Source organism: Peromyscus eremicus, chromosome 2 (assembly GCF_949786415.1).
Source record: "Peromyscus eremicus chromosome 2, PerEre_H2_v1, whole genome shotgun sequence".
Lineage (NCBI taxonomy): Eukaryota > Metazoa > Chordata > Mammalia > Rodentia > Cricetidae > Peromyscus > Peromyscus eremicus.
Window position 1 is genome coordinate 153,078,545 of NC_081417.1, and position 22,979 is coordinate 153,101,523.

A 22,979-nucleotide genomic window follows, 5' to 3' on the forward strand; every position below is an offset into this window, starting at 1 on the left:
GAGTCTAAAGGAGGAAGTGGTTTACCAAAGGCCTTTCCTTTCCCTTCTCTTCTTTCAGGACTGAGGACTGAAACCAGGCCTTGTGTGCCCTGGCAAGCCCTCTACCACTGAGCCCCACCCCAGCCCCACATGGCTTTTCTGTAAGCAGCCTGAAAGACACAAGTACATTTCTAATAAACATATAGTAGGGATGCTGGGTTTAACCTCCAGCAAGGGGAGGGAGGAAAGGAGGGGGAGATCATGATCTGACCATCCCTAGAATCCACACGGTAGGAGAGCCAACTCAGGCAAGTTTTCCTCTGACCTCTACATGAGTGCTGTGGAGCTTGGAAACCCACAAAATACACACATACACAAAATAAATAAGTCAATCTCAAACCTCTAAACAGAAACATAAAACCCTCAAATTTCATTTGTTGAGATCTCCACACTCATGTTGACATTAAGGCTGTCAACCATCTCAGTAAATACTAGCAAACAAGTAACAAAGAAGACCCGACATAATGACATCACCAGGATCCATCACAAAATTACCCTGGCTGTGTCTTTGGAGTTGAAATCATTTGGACCAAGGTATTGTAGGCTTGAACACCAAAAAGTAACCAAAGAGTAGAGTCCAGTGCCTTGTGCATGAGCTGACCTCAGTTTTTGCATTTACGTTTACCTCCTGTCTGCCAGAACACAGGTGTGTGGTCAGAGGACAGCTTGCAGGAGTCAGGGCTCCTTCCCCCGCTTGGGTCCTTTGGCCTTGGCAGCAGGAGCCCTTACCCACTGAGCAATTTCCCCACCGACTTGGTTTTACTGAACCGTAACTTTGAAGACTAAAATTTGATAATCTTTTTAGGGTGATGAGTCACTGTACAGACTAAGTACTACTTGCTGAAGCACATTACCCTGACAAGTCAGGCACCAAGACTCACTGCTTACGTGTATTCTAGGTCATGCTATTTAAGGTGACATGTTGGAGACTTACCAAAAATCTTGTGTTTTAAAGTTATTTGCAACCTTGTGTAACCAGGCAAACTGGTGTGTGATTCTTTAACCTAAGTCTCTACAGTCATAACAGACATCTGCTCTGGGTAATTGCACAATTCTAATTAAAGCTTTCAAAGTGGGCCAGGTTTTCCAGGAGCTGAAACATTCAGGCACCTGCTTCAACATGTTGGAGGGGCAAAGCGATTTTCTCTACCATCGTGAGGAAACTGGGTCAGGGTGTGGGGAATGTGCCCTGCTGAGGGGATGTTATGGTACTGATCACCTTTGGCCTGTGTTCCTTTTGTTTTGCTCTGTGTATGTGTCTGCATTTCTGTTCGCATGTATGTGAGCTCATGTGCTGTGGCAGCCCAGAGCTGCACCATACTGACTCACTGAGCCAGAGTCTCTCAACCCAACCCAGAGCTCTCACCAAGGCCAGCCTAACTAGCCGGCTGCCCCAGGGACCCTTTCTCAGCCTTCTGAGCGCTGCAATTGCAGGTGGCCTTCCAAGCCCATCAGGCCTTTGGTGGCTTCTGCAGATCTGAACTTGGGCCTCCCGTTTGTATGGCTGAGATGCTGAGCCATCCCCAGCCCCTCCACCCCATTTTCTAGATGCTAGCAGAGGCACTGGAGCATCTGACATGGTACCTCGTAGGCCTTGCTGATCTGAATGAACTTGTCCTCGGCTCCAGGGTCTTTGTTTTTGTCAGGATGCCTGAAACACAGACGGCACCAGTGAGGAGAGAATATTTTATGCATGATCACTTTATAACTTTATACACAGCTCACAACATCAGAGAAGCAAGGGGAAGGTGGTTTGGTTAGGACTGTTTCCTAAAATAAATGGTGGAAACAATCAGTTGCTTCACATGACCATAAAAAATGCAACTTAAACACAGGCAATTTCCTCTCAAGATGCTCTAGCTGAGCACACTTTCAAAGCACCACAGAGCACCGCAGCATGCTGCTGAGAGGCGACACATACGTACCCTCATCCTCATCTCAAGCACGACTGAAGAGGGCTGGAGGCTAAACCAGCTATTCATGCCGTCCCCGGACAGGAGTGTTCCCTCCCTGCATCATGTTGGTCTCGCGGGTGTTTTAGTTTTTCCCCTGAACACAGGTAGGGGTGCTGGCAAAGCTGCAGCCCTGAGGTGATGGTCACATTGCTCATGCCTGCTGCTCACGCTCAGATCAGAACCCCAGTTTCTGCCCCTGCCCTGCTGATCCCACTCTACCTGTGACTGGCTACTTTTCCCTACCAATGGGTAATGCTTTCAAGGCCATGTGTTTATTAAGCTGTGAGAAAGCGGAGAGTCCATGCAGGGTGATTTCAGCTAATCTCAGAACTTGCTGTTTCCACTTGAAGCTGTGTTATTCTGCATCTTTTCATCTTTACAGTGACGTTTTCTCTGGGGACAAAAACTGCTTTTTGAGACATGGTCTCAGGTAGCCAAGGCTGGCTATAAATTCCTGAGCCTCCTGCCTCTACCTTGGAGTGTGGGACTGCAGGTGTGCACCGCCTCACCTTGGCAGCTCTGGGGATTTTTTGGTCTTGGAGAGTGGTCCCATTTGCTTCCTTGCTGTCTTCTAAGACTGAAATCAGACTTTCATAAAGAATTTCAACGGTCATGACACGAAGAGACTCTGTGACTGTTAGACACAGGAGCTGGGTCTATAGCTCAGGCTGGCCTCCAGCTCTTCATCTGCCTGCCTGCCTCAGCATCATGAGAGCTGGGGTCCCAGGCCTGCTCTACCACACCCAGCCCCACTTATTCTTTGCTGTTGTTTTGAGACAGGGTCCCTCTATATAGCCCTGGCTGTCCTGGAACTCTTTGTGGACCAGGCTGACCTCAAACTCAGAGATCCACCTGCTTCTGCCCTTTAAGTATTGGAATTAAAGGTGTGTACCACCAAGCCTGGATCCATTTATTCCCTCCCCACCCCCCTAGACAAGGTTTCTAACCAGGCTGGCCTTTAACTCACAGAGATCCACCTGCATCTTGCCTCCCAAGTGCTGGGATTAAAGGCGTGCAAAAAAAAAATCTACAATTCAGTAAACTTATCTGAGCAGGAATGTCTGAGTGGTTTATATCCCACATTTCACTCTCTAAAAACAAGCAACTTCATATGACTTGAACTTGGATTCCACCCTGCGCTTCTCCACTGAATCCTTGCATTAACTATCACTGAGGTTAAAAAGTAAGTGTCAGGTAGGCACAAGGAAAACAGCAGGACTTGAGGGGACGGGATGGCGGCTCCAAAGCATGTTTCTGGTTGACCAAAATAAAGGGCTTTTAATATTCAAATCAGGTTAGAGGAGGAGCGGATAAAACTGTGCAAGCTTGCAAATGATGACTGACAGGAAGAGCTACACAGGGCAGGAAGAGCGGGGAAAGACTTTGCAGGAGACTGAGGCAGGGTCTACGGCAGCTGGGTAGGAGAGGTCAGCTGAGAACCTTGGAAGGCACTTGGCAGTCTGAACTGATAAGGAGTACTTTCCCCGAAAGTGGAGACCTCTCAAAGTTGCAAGTACTTGGAAAAGGAAAGTTCAGCCCTAGGGGAGTATTGTCCAATGTTGTGTTCAGGGAGTGAGACAGATTCATGAGCTGCCTCATGCCAGGCAAACTTTGAATTTCATAGTGAAGGAAACACCGTGCATGGGCTTGACTGTCAGCGTGACCTCTAAAGGAATAAAAATGGAGATGCAAAGAAGTAATTTCAGTAAGAATGAGGTGATTGGTGCACCTTAGCTGGGCAAGCCATGTTATGCCAATCTGCTTCTCTTCTGGGGGCCTTAGGCACTCTGCTAGCATGGGTGGCAGATAAAAGTGCCCATGATGAGACAACTCTTGGGCAAGAAATAGTTTTCCTGACAGAAAACACAGTCATTTCACATGGTTCCACCAACAAGTAACAATTTTTGTGAGGACTAAGAAACACTTAGGAAAGCACTTGGCAAAAATGGTCCGACTGCTAACCATTTCCTGCCTTGGATCGTTCTGGAAGTCAATTGGGTCTGTAATGCCACTTCCAGTGTTTCTACGAATCCTTCTAGAGGAGACACAGACTAACGGAAGTGAGAAAACACTGCCAAGGCCCAACGGGGAGAAAACAGGAGGACGGTACAAACGTGCAAGTAGAATATGACTTCAATGCACAGAGCCAACACTGTTCATTTGCATGGTCATGAATTACTCCAAGAGACTCCAACAGGAGGAAAAGGACACAGTTCAGTTAGCCAACAGCAGAACACCTTTTAAAGCTCCAGATAGAAAAGTCACAGCTGTCCACTGCAGTAGGTCCCACATCCTTAAGCTAGCATTCTGCCCAGCCAAGGCTATATATCCTGTCCAAAGGCTGTTATTTCTGAAATAACTGCAGATTGTCATTTTGATTTAAGCACAGAGAGGCATGGCCCTGAAATATTACTGAAAGCCAATTTGGCAGAGAATTACTGGAAAGAGGCCATGCATTATTCGACAATGTGTTTCAGCATCCAATTCTAGATTCCTCATAATATGAATATAGCCCCAAATATGTATTCATAACATTATAAACGACCTTTGACCTTTACCACAACTCGTTTAGAATCAAGCTAAATCTGCTCAGTGAGGAAGAATGGTGCCAGCCAGAGCCAGGCAAGGTTACAGACTCATCTACTTGGGGCTGCTCTGCAGCTGCCCGACTTGACACTCTTTCCCGCCAAAGCACTAACCTGCTCAACCTTACTCATGCACAAATGGGCAAGTGATCGCAAAGCCAAAGGCAACACAGGTTTACCAACTCTGAGCTTTGACCTTTCTATCTGCATATTGTGTTCAAACATCTTTTTCATGGGCTAATCAAATGGGTACAACGAGTCAGAGAACACAGAGGTGAGCATGCAGTAGGTGCTCAATAATAGCACTCCTGTTCCTCTCTCTGGGGCTACTTAACACTTGTGCCTCTCTGGCTTGGCCGAAGCTCTCCTGAGAGAAGTTTGCCCAGATAAGTTTAACACTTACTGCTCCTCGCTAATTACAATCCTGAAAACAACAGGTGAAATTGTGATGGTTCTCATGAGTACACACAACACTCCAGAGGCAGGGGATCCCTACGAGTTCAGGGCCAGCCTGATCTACATAGCAAGTTTTAGGCCAGGTAGGGCTACATAGTAAGTAAGATCCCTGTCTCAAAATTCTGATAGCTCTCTTAAGATTTTTTTAAAAAGTAATACACTTGGTTCTTGAATCTCCTTTTAAAACTGGAGGCCAAAGTACTTATTTTAAACTTTTTTAAAGCATAGAGAGTTAGAAAACAGAACTGTATAACATTCCCTATAGCATTTATACCCATAAAAAAATGCTTTATAGGGGCTGGAGAGATGGCTCGGTGGTTAAGAGTACTTGCTGCTCTCACAGAGGATCTGGGTTCAGTTCCTGTACTCACATCAGGCCACTCACAATTGCCTGTAACTCCATTTCCTCTTCAGATATATACACATAATTAAAAATAATACCTTTAAAAACCAGAATTACTTTATAGGTCAGGCATAGTGGTGCACACCTTTAATCCCAGCACTTGGGAGGCAGAGGCAGGCAGATCTCTGAGTTCAAGGCCAGCCTGGTCTACAGAGAGAGTTTCAGGACAGCCAGGGCTACACAGAGAAAACCCTGTCTCCAAGAAAGGCATCTAATCACTGTTGACTGTTTTCCTTCTTTATTTGTTCTAGTGAACCTGGACCTTGCCAGGCAGCCCAGGCTGTCCTCAACTCAGGGACGGTGAGCCTTCTGCCTCTGCCTCCCAAGTGCTGGGATCATAAGTGTAGGGTACCATGTTCAGTTTGATTACTTTTTTTTTTTTTTTTTAAATCAAAGTTTCTTCTTTTTTCTTGTTTTTTTTCAAGACAGGGTTTCTCTGTGTGGGTCTGACTGTCCTGGAACTCTCTCTGTAGACCAGGCTGGCCTCAAACTCACAGAGATCTGCCTGCCTCTGCCTCTTGAGTGCTGGGATTAATGGCATGCGCCTGGCTTCAAAGTTACTTCTTACTTTAACATTAACTATCCTAACAGTATCTAAGACAATGCTCTAAGTCATTCTTGAAGGGTGTGTGTGTCAAAGTAAACACAGGTTTTGTGATCACTAGAAATGATGGAACATGGGCTGTTAGCTGAACACCAATACTTTAGACAGCTATATATCTTGAACACAGAAACAGACAGACAAGCCATCGTAATTTAGGCTTCAGCCAGCTGCTGACTGCTTAGCGTATGTTAAACTTCCATTCTTGGTTTCACATACCATTCCCGGGCGAGCTTCTTATACGCCTTTTTAATGTCAGTCTGACTGGCTGTGCGGCTGACCCCCAGGACTCTGTATGGGTCAAAATCCAACGCAGACAGACCTTGCAGGGTCAGAAAGAGAACTATCCAGAACTGCCAGGAAACGCTTAGCTTTTTCACCTCCATCTCTCTTCCTTCCCAGAGCTGAAATAGTAAGAGGTCACTGTAAGTTCCAGAGGCAGAAACCTGGACAGTCTTGCTTTTTTAGGTGAGGAGATAAAGATATAAAGAATTAAAAGATTTTTTTTAATGGGAATATGTCAATCTAGTTGACTCTATCCTAACAAAACAAAACAAAACAAAACCCAAGCTGGGCAGTGGTGGCTCACACCTTTAGTCCTAGCACTCAGGAGGCAGATACAGGGAGATCTCTGAGTTCAAGGCCAGTCTGGTCTACAGAGCAAATTCCAGGACAGCCAGGGCTACACAGAGAAACCCTCTCTTGAAAAACAAAAACGAAAAAATACTGAAAATGGACGAACTGAAATAAGTAGCAACCGTGAGAATATATTCAGGATGACCAGGAGACTGCATCGCAAATGCACAATTCCATCTGTCCTTACAATAAACTTAGAATTATCGGCTTCAGAAATAAACTCATAAATTCATCATCCAACTTATCATGTACTAAATTACAGTCTGGGATCATTGTGGCATTTCTGGGCACTAAATAAACACTTAAGTAAAACGGTTTAAAAATAACTGTGCAGTAATGTTCAGTACGCCTGCTATTATTTTTCCACCATGTTCAAAGAAGAAAATAGGAAGCTGTTCTTTAATCCGGTTAGCAATTTGGTTATTGACCATGGAAACTTCAGCTATGACAAAGTGGTTAAGAAAAAATGGCTTTAAAATGTTTAAACTCCAACTCCGCTGAAGGGTTCAACTCAATGTGGGTTTTGGAATAATCTTGGCTGGTTGATGAGATGGTATGGTACTGGGGACACACACAGGGCTATGATCTTTTATACCACACACTGCGTTCATGGATCACATTTATCTTGACCTCACAGTGTTAAGGTTCAGTGGCTGACACCTTACTCAGGAGGGTGGATTTTGACAGGTGCAAGACAAACGCTGTTTGGGAGTCTTCACAGACCAGCTGGCCACTGTTTAGAACTGTACACACGCTAAGTAAAATACACAAGCAAGCCAGTTTCTCCCTTAAGACAACCTGTTCCGAGCTCACCTGGCTTTGGGATTAGGTTGGGGGGGGGTCTGTCCACCACCACTCTAGGGCCTAAACCTGTGTTCTTGCTGACAGGGTGGGACTGAACACTAGCACCTAGAAGGATATTCATGGGCGGGGGTAGGGAAGAGTGAATTGGGTAAGGGGTTTACTAAGCAGAATCCACCAGCCTGGCTGGGTGGGTGCGGTGGGGAAGTTCTTTGGCTGACACTCTCCAGCTCCAGGGGGCCGGCCTCAGTGCAGGGGACGCACTGGCTAACAGGTAGCCCTCGGGCGTCCCCAAAGGCAGGCGGCGGCGGCTCCCCGGAGGCTCTGCAGGACCAAGTTCCGCCTCGGGCGCTCGCCCGGGTCGCGACCTTCCGGGAGGCGGCCCCCTCCCCCGCCGCCCCGGTTCCTGTCGGCTCCCGGGTCCCCCAGGGCCCAGCGCGGGCTGAGGACGCGGAGGAACTGACGGGAGATCACCGAGCCTGTCGGGCCCCGCCGCGTCCGCGCGTCACGCCGGGAAGGAGTTACCGGGAAAGGGCACCGGCCCAACCGGCCGCAGCGTCCGTGCTCCAGTGAATCCGCCGGGGCCGGCGCTTCCAGTCCACACCAGAGCACCTGGGGAGGAGAAAGAGGCGGGGCCCAGGCTCGAACCGTCACGTGACATTTAAAGACACCGCGCTCCGAAAGCGCGCACAGGCCAGGTTGTGCTAAGCGAACTTTTTGGCCCCTGCCAGTCACCGTAGGCACGTGGATCTGGCGTGGTTGCTATAGGAACGGAGCGCGCTCTTTTGCTGGGTCCGAAGGCTTGATCTTGACCAGCGAGGCCAGAACGTGCCTTCTAGCGAGGCGGAGTCGCTAAGCATCACGGGATGCCAGGAAGACCTCCCGGAACCGGGGAGGGGTTTCCACTGGTTGCCAGAAGATGGCCTACGTCTAGCAACAGTTGCTAGGACGGGGACGCCGTCGCTGGTCCCAGTTCACTTTAACCCTATTCATAGAATCCTAGAGCGTCAGAGTTGGAGCCGACCTTAGGGATTCTTTCTAGTTCACCTCTCCATGTACTGAGGCTCAGAGAGGGCCAAAGACTTGCCCAAAGCCTAGAATTCAAGACTCAAAATACTGTTTATCATCAAGAATGTTCTAGACTGGGACTTAAGCACTGGGAAATGGGTGTGGTGAATAAGGTTGACATTTTTTGCGTCTGTGATCGAGGTCTCTGGGGATGGATTTTCTATGCTATGTATGCCTCGTGTTGAGATCTTATGTAATAGTTTGCTTTTATCACTAAATCTAGCATGCTGTTTTAATTGTTTGTTTCCGAGGGTCTCCCTGTGTATCCCTGGCTGCCCTGGAACTCGCCAGGTGGACCAGGCAGGCCTCCAACTTACAGAGTCCCACCTGCTTCTGCCTCCCGAGTGCTGCCATACCCGGCTGTATCTTTTACTTTTTTATTCCATATCGTCTGTCGCCTGGTTCTTCCGGGCATGTAAGCTCCCATAGGTAGGGTCTGTTACCTGTCTTGTTCAGCACTATAACACCGTCTCAACTGACCTTGGCATGTACAAGCAACCAATGAATATTTTAATATTTGCAAAATAATTGAAAAAAATGAAGCTAAAGCCTACGACACCCTCACACGCCCCACCCGTGTGGGGAATGAAGTGAGGACCTCAGGTGTGCTCGCCAGCGCTCTACCATTGAGTTCTACTTGTGTTCCAGTGCCTAAGGTTGTGCTGTTCAAGTGACCTATAAGTAATCGAGCTCCTGCATACCCCCAACAGGCCAATATGGAGTCATTCATGCTAGTTTTTATTTATTTATTTTTATTTTGGTTGCCGTTGTTGTTTTCCTGTTAGGAATGTGGCAGGGATAAATAACATAAGGAGTGTAAAGTGGCTAGCACAATGCTCACTTACTTTTGATACGTGAGATGAGTGGTACAAAACCAAGAGAAGAGAGGACCAGATTCCTGGCAGTTTCTCCGAAGGAGGTGGTTAGGGAGGGAAGGAGAGCAGAGGGAGAAGCCTGTGTGGACTTATTTGGATGACTCACGATAGTGCGAAGCAACACACGGAGTAGTGGACAAGGAGGGAGACTTGAGGTTTCATTAGCCGCAAGGATGGGGCTTTACAAAAAAGCCACAACCAGCAAGGGGCTTGAATGATGTGGGACAGACCTCTAGACATGGCTTCCTTTCTTCTTGCCAGTAAGTGCGACCTTTTGAGTGTCTGTAGAAGTAGGATCGCTACGTCCGGGGAAAAGGTGCCACAACTGCTAAGAAGAAAGGTGCAAGGAAGCAACAGGACCACACAGCCTAGAACGTAGGAGTCCTGGGGGCGTGATAGGAACACGGCGGGCAGGCGGCGGGACGGAAAGTCACGTGGGGGTGTCCTAAGGGGGCGGAGCAATGTTACGTGGGCGGTGTTAAAGGCGGTGCGAGGGAGCTGGAGCGGGACCTGAGAGCTAGGCTAGGTCCGTGACAGTATAGCACGGTAGGGAAAAAAGATGTGGGGTGGGGCCTGAGTGCCCGACCAGGGGAGGGACTGAGCAGCAGAATGGGAGCGGGTCCTAGGGGCGGGGAGAGAGGGAAGAACCGCGGAGGGGGAGGGCGGGCCTAGGGGCGGGGCGAAGGAACATCGTAGGACCCGGGTGTTGGTCTAGGAGGCTCGGAGAAACGTCGACGTAGGGGCGAGTCTTAGGGGCAGGTCTTAGGGTGTTGAAGTGCCGTGCCAGGGCGGGGCTTGAAGGGACCGGGGACGTGGCTGGAACGTCTTAGGGCGTGGCGAAGTGTCGGGGCGGGGCCGAGAGCGCGTTAGAGGGAAGGGGGCGAGTGGGAGGTGGAGGTGGGAGGAGGGTGGGGGGTGCTGTGAGGTGTCTGGGGAGGCGGAGCCGAGTGGGCGCCAGGGACGGGCCTTGGGGCCGGGCGGAGCCTCGTGGATGAGTCTCAGTGACCGCTGGCCCGCTAGGCCTCCTCCGGGCGAGATCCCTTGCTAGGGCGATATGGGGGCGGAGCGTGGGTGCGGGGGCGGGACCCAAGGGCCGGAAGCGGACGGAACCCGGGGTACCGTAATCGGCCCGCCATGGACGAAGCGGACCGGCAGCTCCTGCGGCGATGTCGGATGCGCCTAGTGGGCGAGCTGCAAGTCGCCGAGATCTGGGACGCTCTGCTGAGTCGAGAGCTCTTCACTCGGGACATGATCGAGGATATCCAGGTGCGCCCCGCCCCCTTGCGTCCCCAGTTTTTCCTGCGGCGCTGATGGGGACTAGGAGATTAGCTGAAGCCACCTCGGAGCTCCTGCCCTCACCGCCTTGCACCGTGCGCCCTGGGAAACCATGGCGTGGGAACTCCCATTTTCAAAACCTTCCAGAATTCAGCCCCGTTAATCCTCCAGATTCTTATGGAGTCCGGAAGAATAAATAGAAAAACCCCAAGCACCTCTTTTGAGGAGTGTTTGCTAAAACGACTGTAAACTGCACCATGTTAATACTTGGATTTCTCTCGAGAAAGTAGGTGATTATTTTTCCTGCTCAAGTATAAGAGCCCTAGGCGCCCACCTTAGCCTTGCACTGGCGCATTGTACCAGTCACTTACCCTCTTTGAGCCTCAGTTTCCTGGGCTGTGAAATGGAACAGTGGCCATCCTGTCCTAGGGCGAGTGAGATAACAGTGGTGAAGCACTTCTGTTTGGGACACAACACCAGGACCCAGCATGCCCTGTCTTCTTTGGTCAGGCCTTTATGTATCAAGTGCATGCTTTATGAAGGATTTTGGGGGGAAAAAGGGATTTGATGTAGGTGACAGAAGAATAAAACATTTGATCTTAAAAAAAATACACTTGCCGGGCGGTGGTGGTGCACGCCTTTAATCCCAGCACTTGGGAGGCAGAGGCAGGCGGATGTCTATGAGTTCAAGGCCAGCCTGGGCTACAGAGTAGTTCCAGGAAAGGTGCAAAGCTACACAGAGAAACCCTGTCTCAGAAATGCAAAACGAAACAAAAACAAAAAAGAAAGAAAGAAATACACTTTAGCATTCTTGTTCCAGTTGACCCCTCAACACAGGCTTGAAAAGGAAATATTTCTTCCTGAGAGCCTATGATTGGCAGGCCCTTGGGGCCTCTGTGTTATCATCTAAGAACCTGGTCTGGTCCAGTGAAGAGAAATAGAAGAAAGTAGTCCAGAGTCATGTGATTACCAATTAATAAAATCAGCCAGATGATGGCACAGGCTGTTAATCCCAGCTCTCATAAGGCAGAGGCAGGCAGATCTCTGAGAATTCTAGGACAGTCAGGGTGGTAACTCCAGTTCCAGGGGATCTGACACCCTTTTCTGGCTTCCTCAGGGACCCAGCACACAACACACACACACACACACACACACACACACACACACACACACATTTAAAAGCAAAACCAAAGCAAGAGCAGGAGAGTCAGAAGTTCAAGGTCATCCTTAGCTATGAAGGAAGTTGAAAGCCAGTCTTGGCTACTTGAGAACTTTTCCCTTCCCCAAAACAAAAACGAACTACCACCACCCACCATACAAAGCAAAACAACCTCTTTCCTCCAAAAAGGAGAGGCTGGAAATCTTGATTTCTGTATTCAATTCCCTTACTTACTTAAATGTTAGCAACAAATTTAGAAAAGTTAAGTAACTCATGTAAACCATTGGCCATCACTTTGCTACTTTTAGTAGGGCTAATTAGCACTTAGCACAGTGTCTTTGAAAGCACTGCAGTAGATAGACAAGCAAAGGCCACAGAGGGTCGGACATGCATTCAGTATGCTACTGGATTAGTTTCTGCCCACTTGCCCCAGGCTTATGCTAGATGAGAAGTGGGAGGGAGATGGTGAGAGTCAACAAAAGTCCCTGGGTAATGATGTCTGGTTTTTCTATCCAAACAGCGGGCAGGCTCTGGGTCTCGGCGGGATCAGGCCAGGCAGCTGGTCACAGATCTTGAGACCCGGGGGAGGCAGGCCCTCCCTCTCTTCATCTCCTGCTTAGAGGACACAGGCCAAAACACCCTGGCTTCATTCTTGCGAACCAGTCGGCAAGCAGCCAAGCAGGATCCAGAGGCTGTTAAACCCACAGACCACTTGGTACCTGTGGTCCTGGGACCAATGGGACTCAAGCCAAAGGAGCCGAGAATAGTGAAGCCGGACCCATCGCCGCCTGCCCTGGGAAACCTCACCCCAGTGGTGCTGGGGCCGGAAGAGCTCTGGCCTGCTCGGCTCAGGCCAGAAGTTCTCAGACCAGAAACACCCAGGCCAGTGGACAGTGGTTCTGGCAGAACTCATGATGTCTGTGAGTACTGAGAGAATGGTTGTTGGGTAGGTGCAGTGAGGTTATTTTGGGGGTGACTGGGTACAAATTGGTGGGTTGAGATTCAGAATTTAATTCTAGTATTGGTCTTAGTGAATGCTCATAGGAGATGCGTGGAATATTCCAATCATTCTGTAAAAGATGTCATTTTGACAGCCCATCTGAAAAGCAAGAGTTTGTTTTGGATGCTCCTTGTTTCTCTGAGTGTTTCCAGAAGGAGCTGTTGCTCAGGGTTTGCCTTTGGGTTCTGGTGGATGAAAGTACCCACGCCTGACAGAAGGTGTGGGGAAGCTGTTTGTTAGGACTGCCCTGCACACTTATGTATCGAATGATGTATACTCCTACCTCCCTGCAGCCCTGCAAGGTAGATACCATTAGATTCAGCCCGGTAAGCCCAGGGCCAGGAAGGTGAAATCATTTGTCCAGAGATGACAGGTTTTTACCTGAGTGCGTGTGCACGCGGGTTGCCACATCCCACACCGTCACATTACAGGACATTTTAGTATCCTAGGAGACCTTGTCTCTTCAGTCACTACCCACTCCTGCAACTGAGGTCATTGCTGTTGTGGGTTCGTCAATGTCTGTCATTTTTGCTTATCTTTGTACGTCAGTGAGAATGAAATCCTTCCTTAGGAGCTCTGTTGAGTCGGCATCTTTCATGCATCATATCTGCATTCCAGTCGTGGTGTTGTGCAGACCTACAGTCCACTCTTTTTCAGTGCTAGGTAGCAGTAGTTCCCATTCTGAATTACCTGAAGTTATTTATTCCGTGTGTGTGTGTGTGTGTGTGTGTCAGTAGGTCAGAGGACAACTTTGGGTGTCATTCTTCAGAAGACATCCAACTTCACTTTTATTTTAAAAATATTTGTTTTATGTGAATGTGTGTGTGTTTATGTGTACTACATGAGTGCAGAAAAACACAGAAGTCAGAAGACTGTGGCGGGTATCCTGAACTAGTTACAGGTCGTTGTAAACCACTACATGGGTACTGAGAACTGGATCCAGGGCTCCTGTAAGAGTAGTGAACACTCTTTTTTGTTTGTTTTTGTTTTTGTTTTGTTTTGTTTTTTTTTTTTTTTGATACAGGGTTTCTCTGTGTAGCCTGGGCTTTCCTAGAACCAGCTCTGTAGACCAGGCTAGTCTCATACCCACAGAAATCCACCTGCCTCTGCTTCCCAAGTGCTGGGATTAAAGGTGTGCCCAGCTGCAGTAAGTACTCTTAACTAGTGAGCCTTCTCTCTGGTCCCCTCCCCACTTTGATTTTGGAGACAGGGTCTCTCACTGGCCTGGAACTGATAGATAGAAGAGTCTAGGCTAGCCAGTGAGCCCCAGGGATCTGCTTGCATGTCTTTGCCTTTGCAGTGCTGGAGTTATGTGCCACTGTGCCGGGTTTTTTTATGTGGGCTCTGGGGATGGAACTCAGGTCTTCATTGTGTATGACAAGCACTTCACACACTTTTTTTTTTTTTGTTGATAGACACAAGGGTTATTCTTTCTTTCTTTTTTTCTTTTTCTTTTTGGTTTTTAGAAACAGGGTTTTTCTGTGTAGTTTTTGGTGCCTGTCCTAGAACTCACTTTGTAGACCAGGTTATCCTTGAACTCACAGAGATTCACCTGCCTTTGCCTCCTGAGTATTGGAAGTAAAGGTGTGTGCCACCACCACCCAGCTGGGTTATTCTTTCTTTAAGATTATATTTTTATTCTATTCTAAAAATTATGTGTATTTCTGTGTGGGTATGTCCACATGAGTGCAGTGCCATTGGAGTCCAGAAGAGGGCATCAGTTTCCCTGGTCCTGGAGTTACAGACTAGTCAGGGCAGGAATACAAGGCATGAACTTGGAGCAGAAACTTGTATAGGTTTATTTGTTATTTTTATTCTATATCTATGAGTGTTTTGCCTGCATGTATGTGTACTGCATGCATGCCTGGTGCCCACAGAGGCCATAATAGGGTGCCAGATCCCTTGGAAATGGAGTTAAGGATGAATGGGAACTGCTGTGTGTGTTTGCTAGGACCCGAACCTGGATCCTCCACAGGAGCAGCCATTGCTCTTGTGTACAGAACTATCTCTCTATCCCTCACCCCACCTCCCTTACTCCTTTCTGCTATGGAGTTCATAGAAATGGAGTCATGTGGTCTGTATTTCAGTGGCTGGCTTGTTTGTTTCTAACATAGCCTTGTGCTCTCTGGGTTACCCAGGGCATTGTGTGGATCACTAGTTGGCTTCTCTTTAGGATGTCCCCCTGAGTGGGGGACTTTGAGGTTTTTGAATAAGACCTTAGTGAACGTTCTTGGCCAACTCTTTTCAAGGGTGGAAGTGTGTGTTTAATGTTGGCGAATTTTAGACACTTCTCCATGGTGGCTGTGTCGCTTGACTTTCCTCTTCTGAAGTCCTGCTGTGGGGACTGTCTTCACAGCTCCTTGGCCTTTCCCAGCTGAACCCCAGCACCCACATTCTTCTTTTATCTTGTTCTTCAGGTGCTCCAGAGCAGATCAAGGGTCATACAGCTATGGTGAGTCCTCGTATAATTAAAGTTGATCTTTTCCCCAAGTCCTTCCCTTTGGCTGAGCTAGGAGCTGAGGAACCCTGCCTAGCTGGGGAACTTTGGTTCCAGTCACCACTCTCCGTGGCTTCTGACCCCAGCTGGAGCACTCTGTCCCACCCATCCTGCCCATCTGCCCTGTAAAGTCAGATTTGAAACCTAAAGAAGAGCTGTATCCCCGAGGATGTCCACTCCAGGGCAAGCCTTGCAGGCTGTCCTTCCCATGTATATACCCTCTGGCTCCCGTGTGCTGCTGGCGTTCTCCTTGTTGGGGACAAGGACCACTTAACCTGCAGAGCCCTGTGCTGGCGAGAGAAAAGTCAGGCAGAGGAATATTCACTTAGAGTGATCAGACCCATGGACAGGCCATGAAAGAGGAAGTTCCTGGGTCTGAGCCTGGGGTGAAGGCTCTCTCAGGAGATCAGAGTGTGGCCCTGGCCTGAGACTGCTGTGACAGAACCTATCATGTACCCCTCAGGCGAGCCCTGGGCCAGTGCCAATAAGTTGCATGGTATTTAAAGTGCCTTTGGGGTGAATGTGTCTGGGTTGGTTGTTTTTTTTGTTTTGTTTTGGTATTTTTAAGGAATTATTTTATGTGTATGGGTGTTCTGCCTACATGTATGTCTGTGCATCACATGTCTGCAATGCCCATAGAAGCCAGAAGAGGGTGTCATATCCCCTGGAACTGGAGTTATAGACAGCTGTGAGCCACCATGTAGCTCTGGGAATTGAACCCAAGTCCTCTACAACAGCAGCCAATGCTCTTGACTGCCTCTCCTGAGGAGTGCACTGAGCCTCCCGATGACACTGGAAATCTGTCGTTGTGCAGGCATACACCCTGGATGCGGACCCCTGTGGCCACTGCCTCATCATCAACAATGTGAACTTCTGCCCTTCCTCGGGGCTCAGCACACGCACTGGCTCCAGTGTGGACTGTGAGAGGCTTCAGCACCGCTTCCGCTGGCTGCATTTCATGGTGGAGGTGAAGAATGACCTGACTGCCAAGGTCAGTCACTGTCCCGTGAGGGACATGCCCCAGACAAGCCTCTATGTCCGTAGGACTATGGGAAGTGACATGGGCAGCTGGCTGTGGGTTCAAGCATCAGACTTAGAGAAAGAGAGTCTGAGGATTGGCTTTCTCAGTGCCTACCCCCTGACCTCTTATGCCTCAGTTTCCCTGTTTGGAAGCAAGTAATCATTGTTGTAAAATGATCATGGAGATCAAATGGCCAGTGACCACGCATAGCATCTTTTCCTCCAGTGGTGCCAGTGTGTTGACTGTGCCCATCACAACTTCAATATTGGGAGCAGCGTGCTGTGTCATGGCCTCTGGCTGGACCCTGCAGGCCAGATCTCCATTGGTGCCTCTGTCTTACCTGCTACCTTCCCTTGTAGAAAATGGTCGCGGCTTTGGTGGAGATGGCACAGCGGGACCACCATGCCCTGGACTGCTTTGTGGTGGTCATCCTCTCTCATGGCTGCCAGGTAGGAAGCCTCTCCTCTTGAGCCTTGACAGGCCCTGCAGTAGCAATGCCCCTTCTGTGACCATGGTACCCTTAGCTTTGGAGAGAAAGAAGTGAGGCCCTTTCTCACTCTGCTGTCTTCAGGGCCCTGTGGGCCTCGGAGGAGTTGCCTTCGTGGGTGGGACAGGGGAAGCCCTGTCCAGTACGGGAAGGAAGAATTAAGAAAGACCTGTCCACTAAGCTGTCTTCTCCAGTTCAGAAACCAAATGCAGCAATCCTTTTGCTGCATCCTGCACCTCCGCTGCATCCTTCACCTCCACTTCATCCTGCACTTCCTCTATGCTCCATGTTGTATATTCCAGGCCCTTTACTCTTGGGTGGAACACAGGATGTTGGGATCTGTCTTCTGCTTGGCCACTAATGCACTAGTGGCTAAGTCCCTACCCCTGCCCAGGTCTCAGATCCTTCATCTTTTAAGTTGAGGGACTGGGGGCCAGCGAGATGGCCCAGTAGATAAAAGTGCTTGCTGCCAAACCTGGCAACCCAGAACCCGTATGGTGTAGTGACAGAGCCAACTCCTGCAAGTTGTTTTCTGATCCCCATGTGCATGTGGGCATCCATATGCACATACACACACAATAACAACAACAAAATAAATAAATAAATGCTCTGTGTTTAGCTGCTTCAGAGGGGCTGGAGGACTAGAAGTCTGACTTCGGGGGTCTAGGTGAGGCCTGGAAACCAGCATTTTATGCAAGTCTTTGAGTGATGCTGACACTGGTGGTGTGGGAACACTTGGTCTGGACACAGCTGGCTTGTACTCTCAGGCTCCTTGGCCCCCATAGTTAAACAAGTCAAGCCCCTCGGAATCAATGCGAAATAGCCCGCTCCGTCTCTGTCAATGGGTGTCCTTGCCTAGGGCCTTCTGAATATTGACCTACCCACACAAAGCCTTGGGACAGACCTCTGGATTTCTACCCAGAGTCTTGTTTTTATAACTAAAGTGCCTTGTTCTCTAGGCCAGCCACCTGCAGTTCCCGGGTGCTGTCTATGGCACAGATGGATGCTCCGTGTCCATAGAGAAAATTGTAAACATCTTCAATGGGACTGGCTGCCCTAGCCTGGGCGGGAAACCAAAGTTGTTCTTCATCCAGGCCTGTGGTGGCGGTAAGTGGCACTGAGCCCCTGTGAGCACAGCTGGCAGGTAAGGAGCCACTGCCTGCTCCCTTCCCCACCTAGCCCCTCACTGAGTCCAGGGGGTTCTCCACACACAGTGGTGTACAGCAGGACTTCCACCTAGCCGCCACAGGCCTAACATCATCTGAGGAGTTTGGTGCAGTGATGTCACAGGCCCATGTGACTTTGATGACTTCAGCCCCAGAGTTTCTGTAAAAACAAAGTAGGGCAGGGGAGATAGCTCTATCTGTAAAATGCCTGCCATGAAAACAAGGAGCTCTTGAGTCTGAGCCCCAGCACCCACAGAAAAGCCAGGCACAGTGGTGCCTGCCTGTGATCCCAGTGCGGGGAGGTGGAGACAGGAGGTCTCTTGGGCTTGCTGGCTAGCCAGTCCAGCAAGAGACCTTGTCTCTAAAAACAAGGTGGGAACGATTAAGAAAGATACTCGATATTGTCCTCTGGTCCCCACGTGCATGTACTCACGTGTGCACTTACAAACACATGCTTACATTCATACACATGTACACACACCTAAGAACAAAACGAATAGATACTGGTCTTTTAGTGTGTTAGGCTAGATAATGACAAGGAACTCTGGCCCTTCTGTCCCAGGGAATCCCTTCCTGCACTCCCCCCACCCTGCCGCAGGGCCCAGGGTCATCTCATGCCCCCTCTTGTTGCCAATGCTCTTTCAGCAGAATATTGACAACATGGTGGGAGAAGCTGCCCTGCGCTCTTAGACCACAGAGATGCCCTCTCGTTCACCCTTTTCCTAATCTAGGGTGTCTGCGATAGTGCGCCAGCTCTGACCCCTGAAAGACAGAGGGAACTAGGAACAGAGCTGAGTGCGATGCCAGCTTCCAGGACAGCGACAGTTTGCCTGTCTTTGCTTCTCCCAATCTCACCCACTTGCAATAGCAAGTGGGATTTTGGTCCCACACATATGAATGGTCTTATTCTTCAGACCTCTTTTTATTTTTTTGAGTTTTCGAGACAGAGTTTCTCATGTAGCCCTGGCCTTCCTGGAACTTGCTCTGTAGACCAGGCTGGCCTTGAACTTGGAGATCCGCCTGGCTCTGCCTCCCGAGTGCTGGGATTAAAGGCGTGTGCCACCACTGCCCGGCATTTTTTTTTTGGTTCCCATAAAATGATTAGGGTAGTTCAAAAAATACAAATGGTTGGGCCTGTTAGCACAGACCTGTAATCTCACTATTTAGGAAGCCAAAGCAGGGTGATCAAAATTCAAGACCAGGCCCTGAAGAGATGGGTCAGTAAAGAGTGCATACTGTGTAAAGTACCCAGTTCGATGACTCAGTGGTTAAGAGTGCATACATACTTTTGGAGAGGACTTAGTTCAGTTTCCAGCAACCACATTGGGCAGCTTCCAGTAACTGCAGCTCTAGGGGATCTAACACCCTCTTGTGGCCGCTGTGGGCAACTGCATGCATGTGCACAAACCTCACCTCCACACACAATTAAAAATTAATACTCTGCCAGGCGTGATGGCTTGCTTGTGTGTCTAATCTCAGCACTGGGGAGGCAGAGGCAGGCGCATTTCTGTGAGTCCAAGGCCAGCCAGGGCTGCATAGTGAGACCCTGTCTCAAGACAAAACAGGTGTGCTTCACCATATGAAGCTCCAGTTTCCTTCCAACATTGGCAGCGTTCACAAGAGAAGCCTTCAGGTCCAGGCCTGTCCCTTTTCAGGAGAAGCACCTTGTGCTGTAGTGGTTCTACAGTGTAGTGACATTGGGTGTCTGTTTTTGCCCCTGCAGAGCAGAAAGACCATGGCTTTCAGGTGGCCTGCACTTCCTCTGAAGGTGGGGCCTTTGACAGCGACTCGGAGCCAGATGCTGTCCCGTACCAGGAAGGCCCAAGGACCTCTGACCAGCTGGACGCCGTGTCAAGTTTACCCACCCCCAGTGACATCCTCGTATCCTATTCCACCTTCCCAGGTGAGCTCATCTGTGCCTGGGGGTCCTTGGCAAGTCACTTCACCTCTCCTAAGCCGCTTCTCACGGGGAAGCAGGCACGGCTTCAGACTGGCGTGCAGATTAAGAACAGTAACCTTTTGGGGTTGTCCCGCAGAGTAAACAAGGGAGGGGCCGGCACTTCCCTCAGCACGGTGTTGGGCGTGTGGCGGTAAGGGAGCCATGAGGTACATCCTTCAACCTTCTTGAGACCCCTGACTTCCCAGAACCTTGGTTTCCAGACTGAGAAGATGGGAGCCACAGCCAGTCAAGTGAGGTTGAGGGTGAAGAGTAGCGGGGAGCCACAGCGATGGGGTCGCCCTTGCCACCTGTCTGTGAGCCACAGTCTGGATCTGGCTGTAGCCCGCATACTCTGCCAAGGAGTGTGCCGCTCGGCTCTGTGGCAGAGTTCAGCCTTCTCCTCCTGCAGGGTTTGTCTCGTGGAGAGATAAGAAGAGTGGTTCCTGGTACATTGAGACCTTGGACGGCGTCCTGGAGCAGTGGGCTCGCTCTGAAGATCTGCAGTCCCTCCTCCTCAGGGTGAGTACTTCTTCCTGAGGGACGGACGGACGGACGGACGGACGGAGAGGCCTGGAGAGCAGGGCAGCAGGCCCTAGCCAGCTGCAAAGGCTGGTGGGCTCTGGCTGAGAATCAGGGAGCGCCTTGCCTCTCAATGAGGAACATGACCATGGCGATGACATTTGCCCTCTTCGTAAAGTGCTGTCTTCCCCTGCCTCCTTAGAGACAGATGCCCAGGCAGACACCTGGTTCCCAGATGACAGAGTGGTCTTAAGTGCCAGGTGGGGTGGCTCAGTGGCAAGAGCATGGTGCCCTGAAACCTGGCCATGTGCCTCTCCCTTAACCCCGTGGGAGTCCCCCACATGCCCTCTTTTTAGATAGAGTCACATGTAGCCCAGGCTGGCCTAGAACTTGCTGTGTAGTGAACAATGAACTTGAAATTTTGATTCTCCTGCTTCTACTTCCTGAGTGCTGGGATTATGGGTGTTAAGTACCACACCCAATTTGTGCAGTGCTGGGGTGAACTCCAGGGTGTCGTTCATGCTAAACAAGTAACCTCCCAACTGAGCTACATCTAGAGCCCCATGGCATTGACTCTTGACCATCATGCATTGTGCTTCTGTCTAGAGTGTTCCCTTCCTGGAAGCCTCAATGAGAAGGAACAGGGAAAGGGCATGGTGGTGCCTTGCTTCACAGCAGCCAGCCACCAACTCAGGCACTTGCTCCCCACGAGGTGTACCAGGCTTTTTCTTTTGGGCCACCAACCAAATCATGACATGGAGACTTACTAGTTATGAATGCTCGGCCTAGCTTAGGCTTGTTTCTGGCTAGGTCTTTTAACTTAAATTCACCTGTTTTTCTTTATCTACCTTTTGCCTTGGGGCTTTTTACTTTTCTTTCCTTCTATACATCTTACTTTCACTGCTTCTTGTGTCTGGCTGGCGGCTGCCTGGCTTCTTGCCCCTGGCTTGGCCTCCTCCTCCCCCCATTTATTCTCTCCGCCCACCAGCCCCGCCCATCCCTCTCCTGCCTGGCTGTTGGCCATTCAGCTCTTTATTAGACCAATCAGGGGCCTTAGGCAGGCAAGGTGAAATGAATGCAACACATCTTTACAAGATTAAACAAATGCAGCATAAACAAATGTAACACTCTTTACACAGGTAAAGTAATATTCTGCAGCATAAATAAACGAAACACATCTTTGCCTAGTTAAATAATACTCCACAATAACGAGGGCCCTGTGGGTTTCCCCTGCTCCGCTGAGGTGCACACCTCAGGGCTATAGAAGTCCCTTCTGGTCCTGAGTGGGGCCTTACAGGATGGGGACAGCCGAGCAGCAGGCGTGGTCTCTGGGTCCCCCTGTTCCCCATCTTCCTTACCCCCAGCCTTTCAGTCTGATTGGAATTGTGAGTTTTTGTATTAGAAAACTTGAGTTTTCCATTCTTTTACATAGCTGAGGTGTTTGTTTCCCAACCCACCTGAGGAGGGTGTAGGTGGAGTGGTCTTCCTTCAGATGCCCCTTCAGTGGCCCTCGCCCTCAGGTATGGCCTCCGACAAGGACACTGAACTCATAAATTCCACCTCTGGTTCTGTTTTGCAGGTCGCCAATGCTGTTTCTGAGAAGGGGATTTATAAGCAGATTCCTGGCTGTTTTAACTTCCTCCGGAAGAAACTGTTTTTTAAAACTTAATGAGGTTGGGGCGGCTTATTGCCTCAATGTCCTCCCCTAAACCTTCGTGGCCTGGACGTGGCTGAGGCCAGGACTGTCCTGCAAAGCCAGGTTTTTGGAACTGGGGCGGGCTGCTCCTTCCCCTTCCTCGGCAGACAGGCTCCCGGCAGCTTCCGGGTTGGTGAGAGATACAGAGCAGTGGAGGGAGAGGAACAGAGCCGCCGTGGCTGCCACCTGGTCTCTTCATCTGTGGTTAGGGACTGTGGCCTGTGACCCCCAGGTCCTCTCTAGAGCAGGGCTTCTCGCTGCTGCACTGTTGACATGTGGGGTGGCGTAATCCTGTCATGGGACTGTCCTGTGTATCGTAGGGTATTTTGAGCCGTCTCGGGTCTCTACCTGCCGGCTGCCAGGAGCACCCCGCCTGAGTTCTGCCAACCAGAAATGTCTGCAGACACTGTCACACGTGCCCCCACAGTGGTCTGTGGCTCAGACACACCAGCATCTCTCCTTCCCAGACCCACAGTCCAGCTGACCCAGTGTGAACACCTGGATCTGTGAGTTCATTGAAGTTTCCAGAAGGAGTCATTCTAACTTTAGCACATTATTTATTCTTAAAAAATAAACCTTGGGCCAAAGGGCTTCCTTTGGCCCGTGTCATCCCCCACTTCTGTTCTGTTCTTCCCTACAAAGCAGACCTTTGTATTTTCTGAGCATTTCTCCACGTCTTCTAACATCCCTGTCCCAGCCCAGGAGGTGACTTGCGGGAGTCCCCAGGAGCTCCCACTGATCAAGTCTCCTGTCTTGAAGGGCCATGGTTACCCTACTGGAGACACCTGGACAGAGCTCGGC

The 22,979-nt window shown here is 49.8% G+C and overlaps 2 protein-coding genes across 2 annotated transcripts in view; one reads left to right on the plus strand and one right to left on the minus strand.

The window, feature by feature from the left end:
- The window catches only part of Dnajc16 (DnaJ heat shock protein family (Hsp40) member C16), a 29,021-nt gene extending 20,888 nt beyond the window's left edge, over nucleotides 1-8,133 (minus strand). Inside the window, exons 1-3 of the mRNA XM_059255334.1 lie at nucleotides 8,002-8,133; nucleotides 6,259-6,443; nucleotides 1,624-1,690 (exon numbers count right to left, since the gene is read on the minus strand). Coding sequence (XP_059111317.1) covers nucleotides 1,624-1,690; nucleotides 6,259-6,425 — 234 coding nt within the window. The 5' untranslated portion in view covers nucleotides 6,426-6,443; nucleotides 8,002-8,133. The remainder of the gene's footprint in view (nucleotides 1-1,623; nucleotides 1,691-6,258; nucleotides 6,444-8,001) is intronic.
- A 2,045-nt stretch (nucleotides 8,134-10,178) lies between these two features.
- Nucleotides 10,179-22,594, plus strand: Casp9 (caspase 9). The gene is made up of 9 exons (XM_059255335.1): nucleotides 10,179-10,685; nucleotides 12,374-12,773; nucleotides 15,271-15,305; nucleotides 16,165-16,341; nucleotides 16,731-16,820; nucleotides 17,818-17,965; nucleotides 19,748-19,927; nucleotides 20,373-20,482; nucleotides 22,062-22,594. The coding sequence occupies exons 1-9, from the start codon at nucleotides 10,554-10,556 to the stop codon at nucleotides 22,149-22,151; spliced, it is 1,362 nt and encodes a 453-aa protein (XP_059111318.1). The 5' UTR covers nucleotides 10,179-10,553; the 3' UTR covers nucleotides 22,152-22,594.
- Nucleotides 22,595-22,979: the final 385 nt, after the last annotated feature.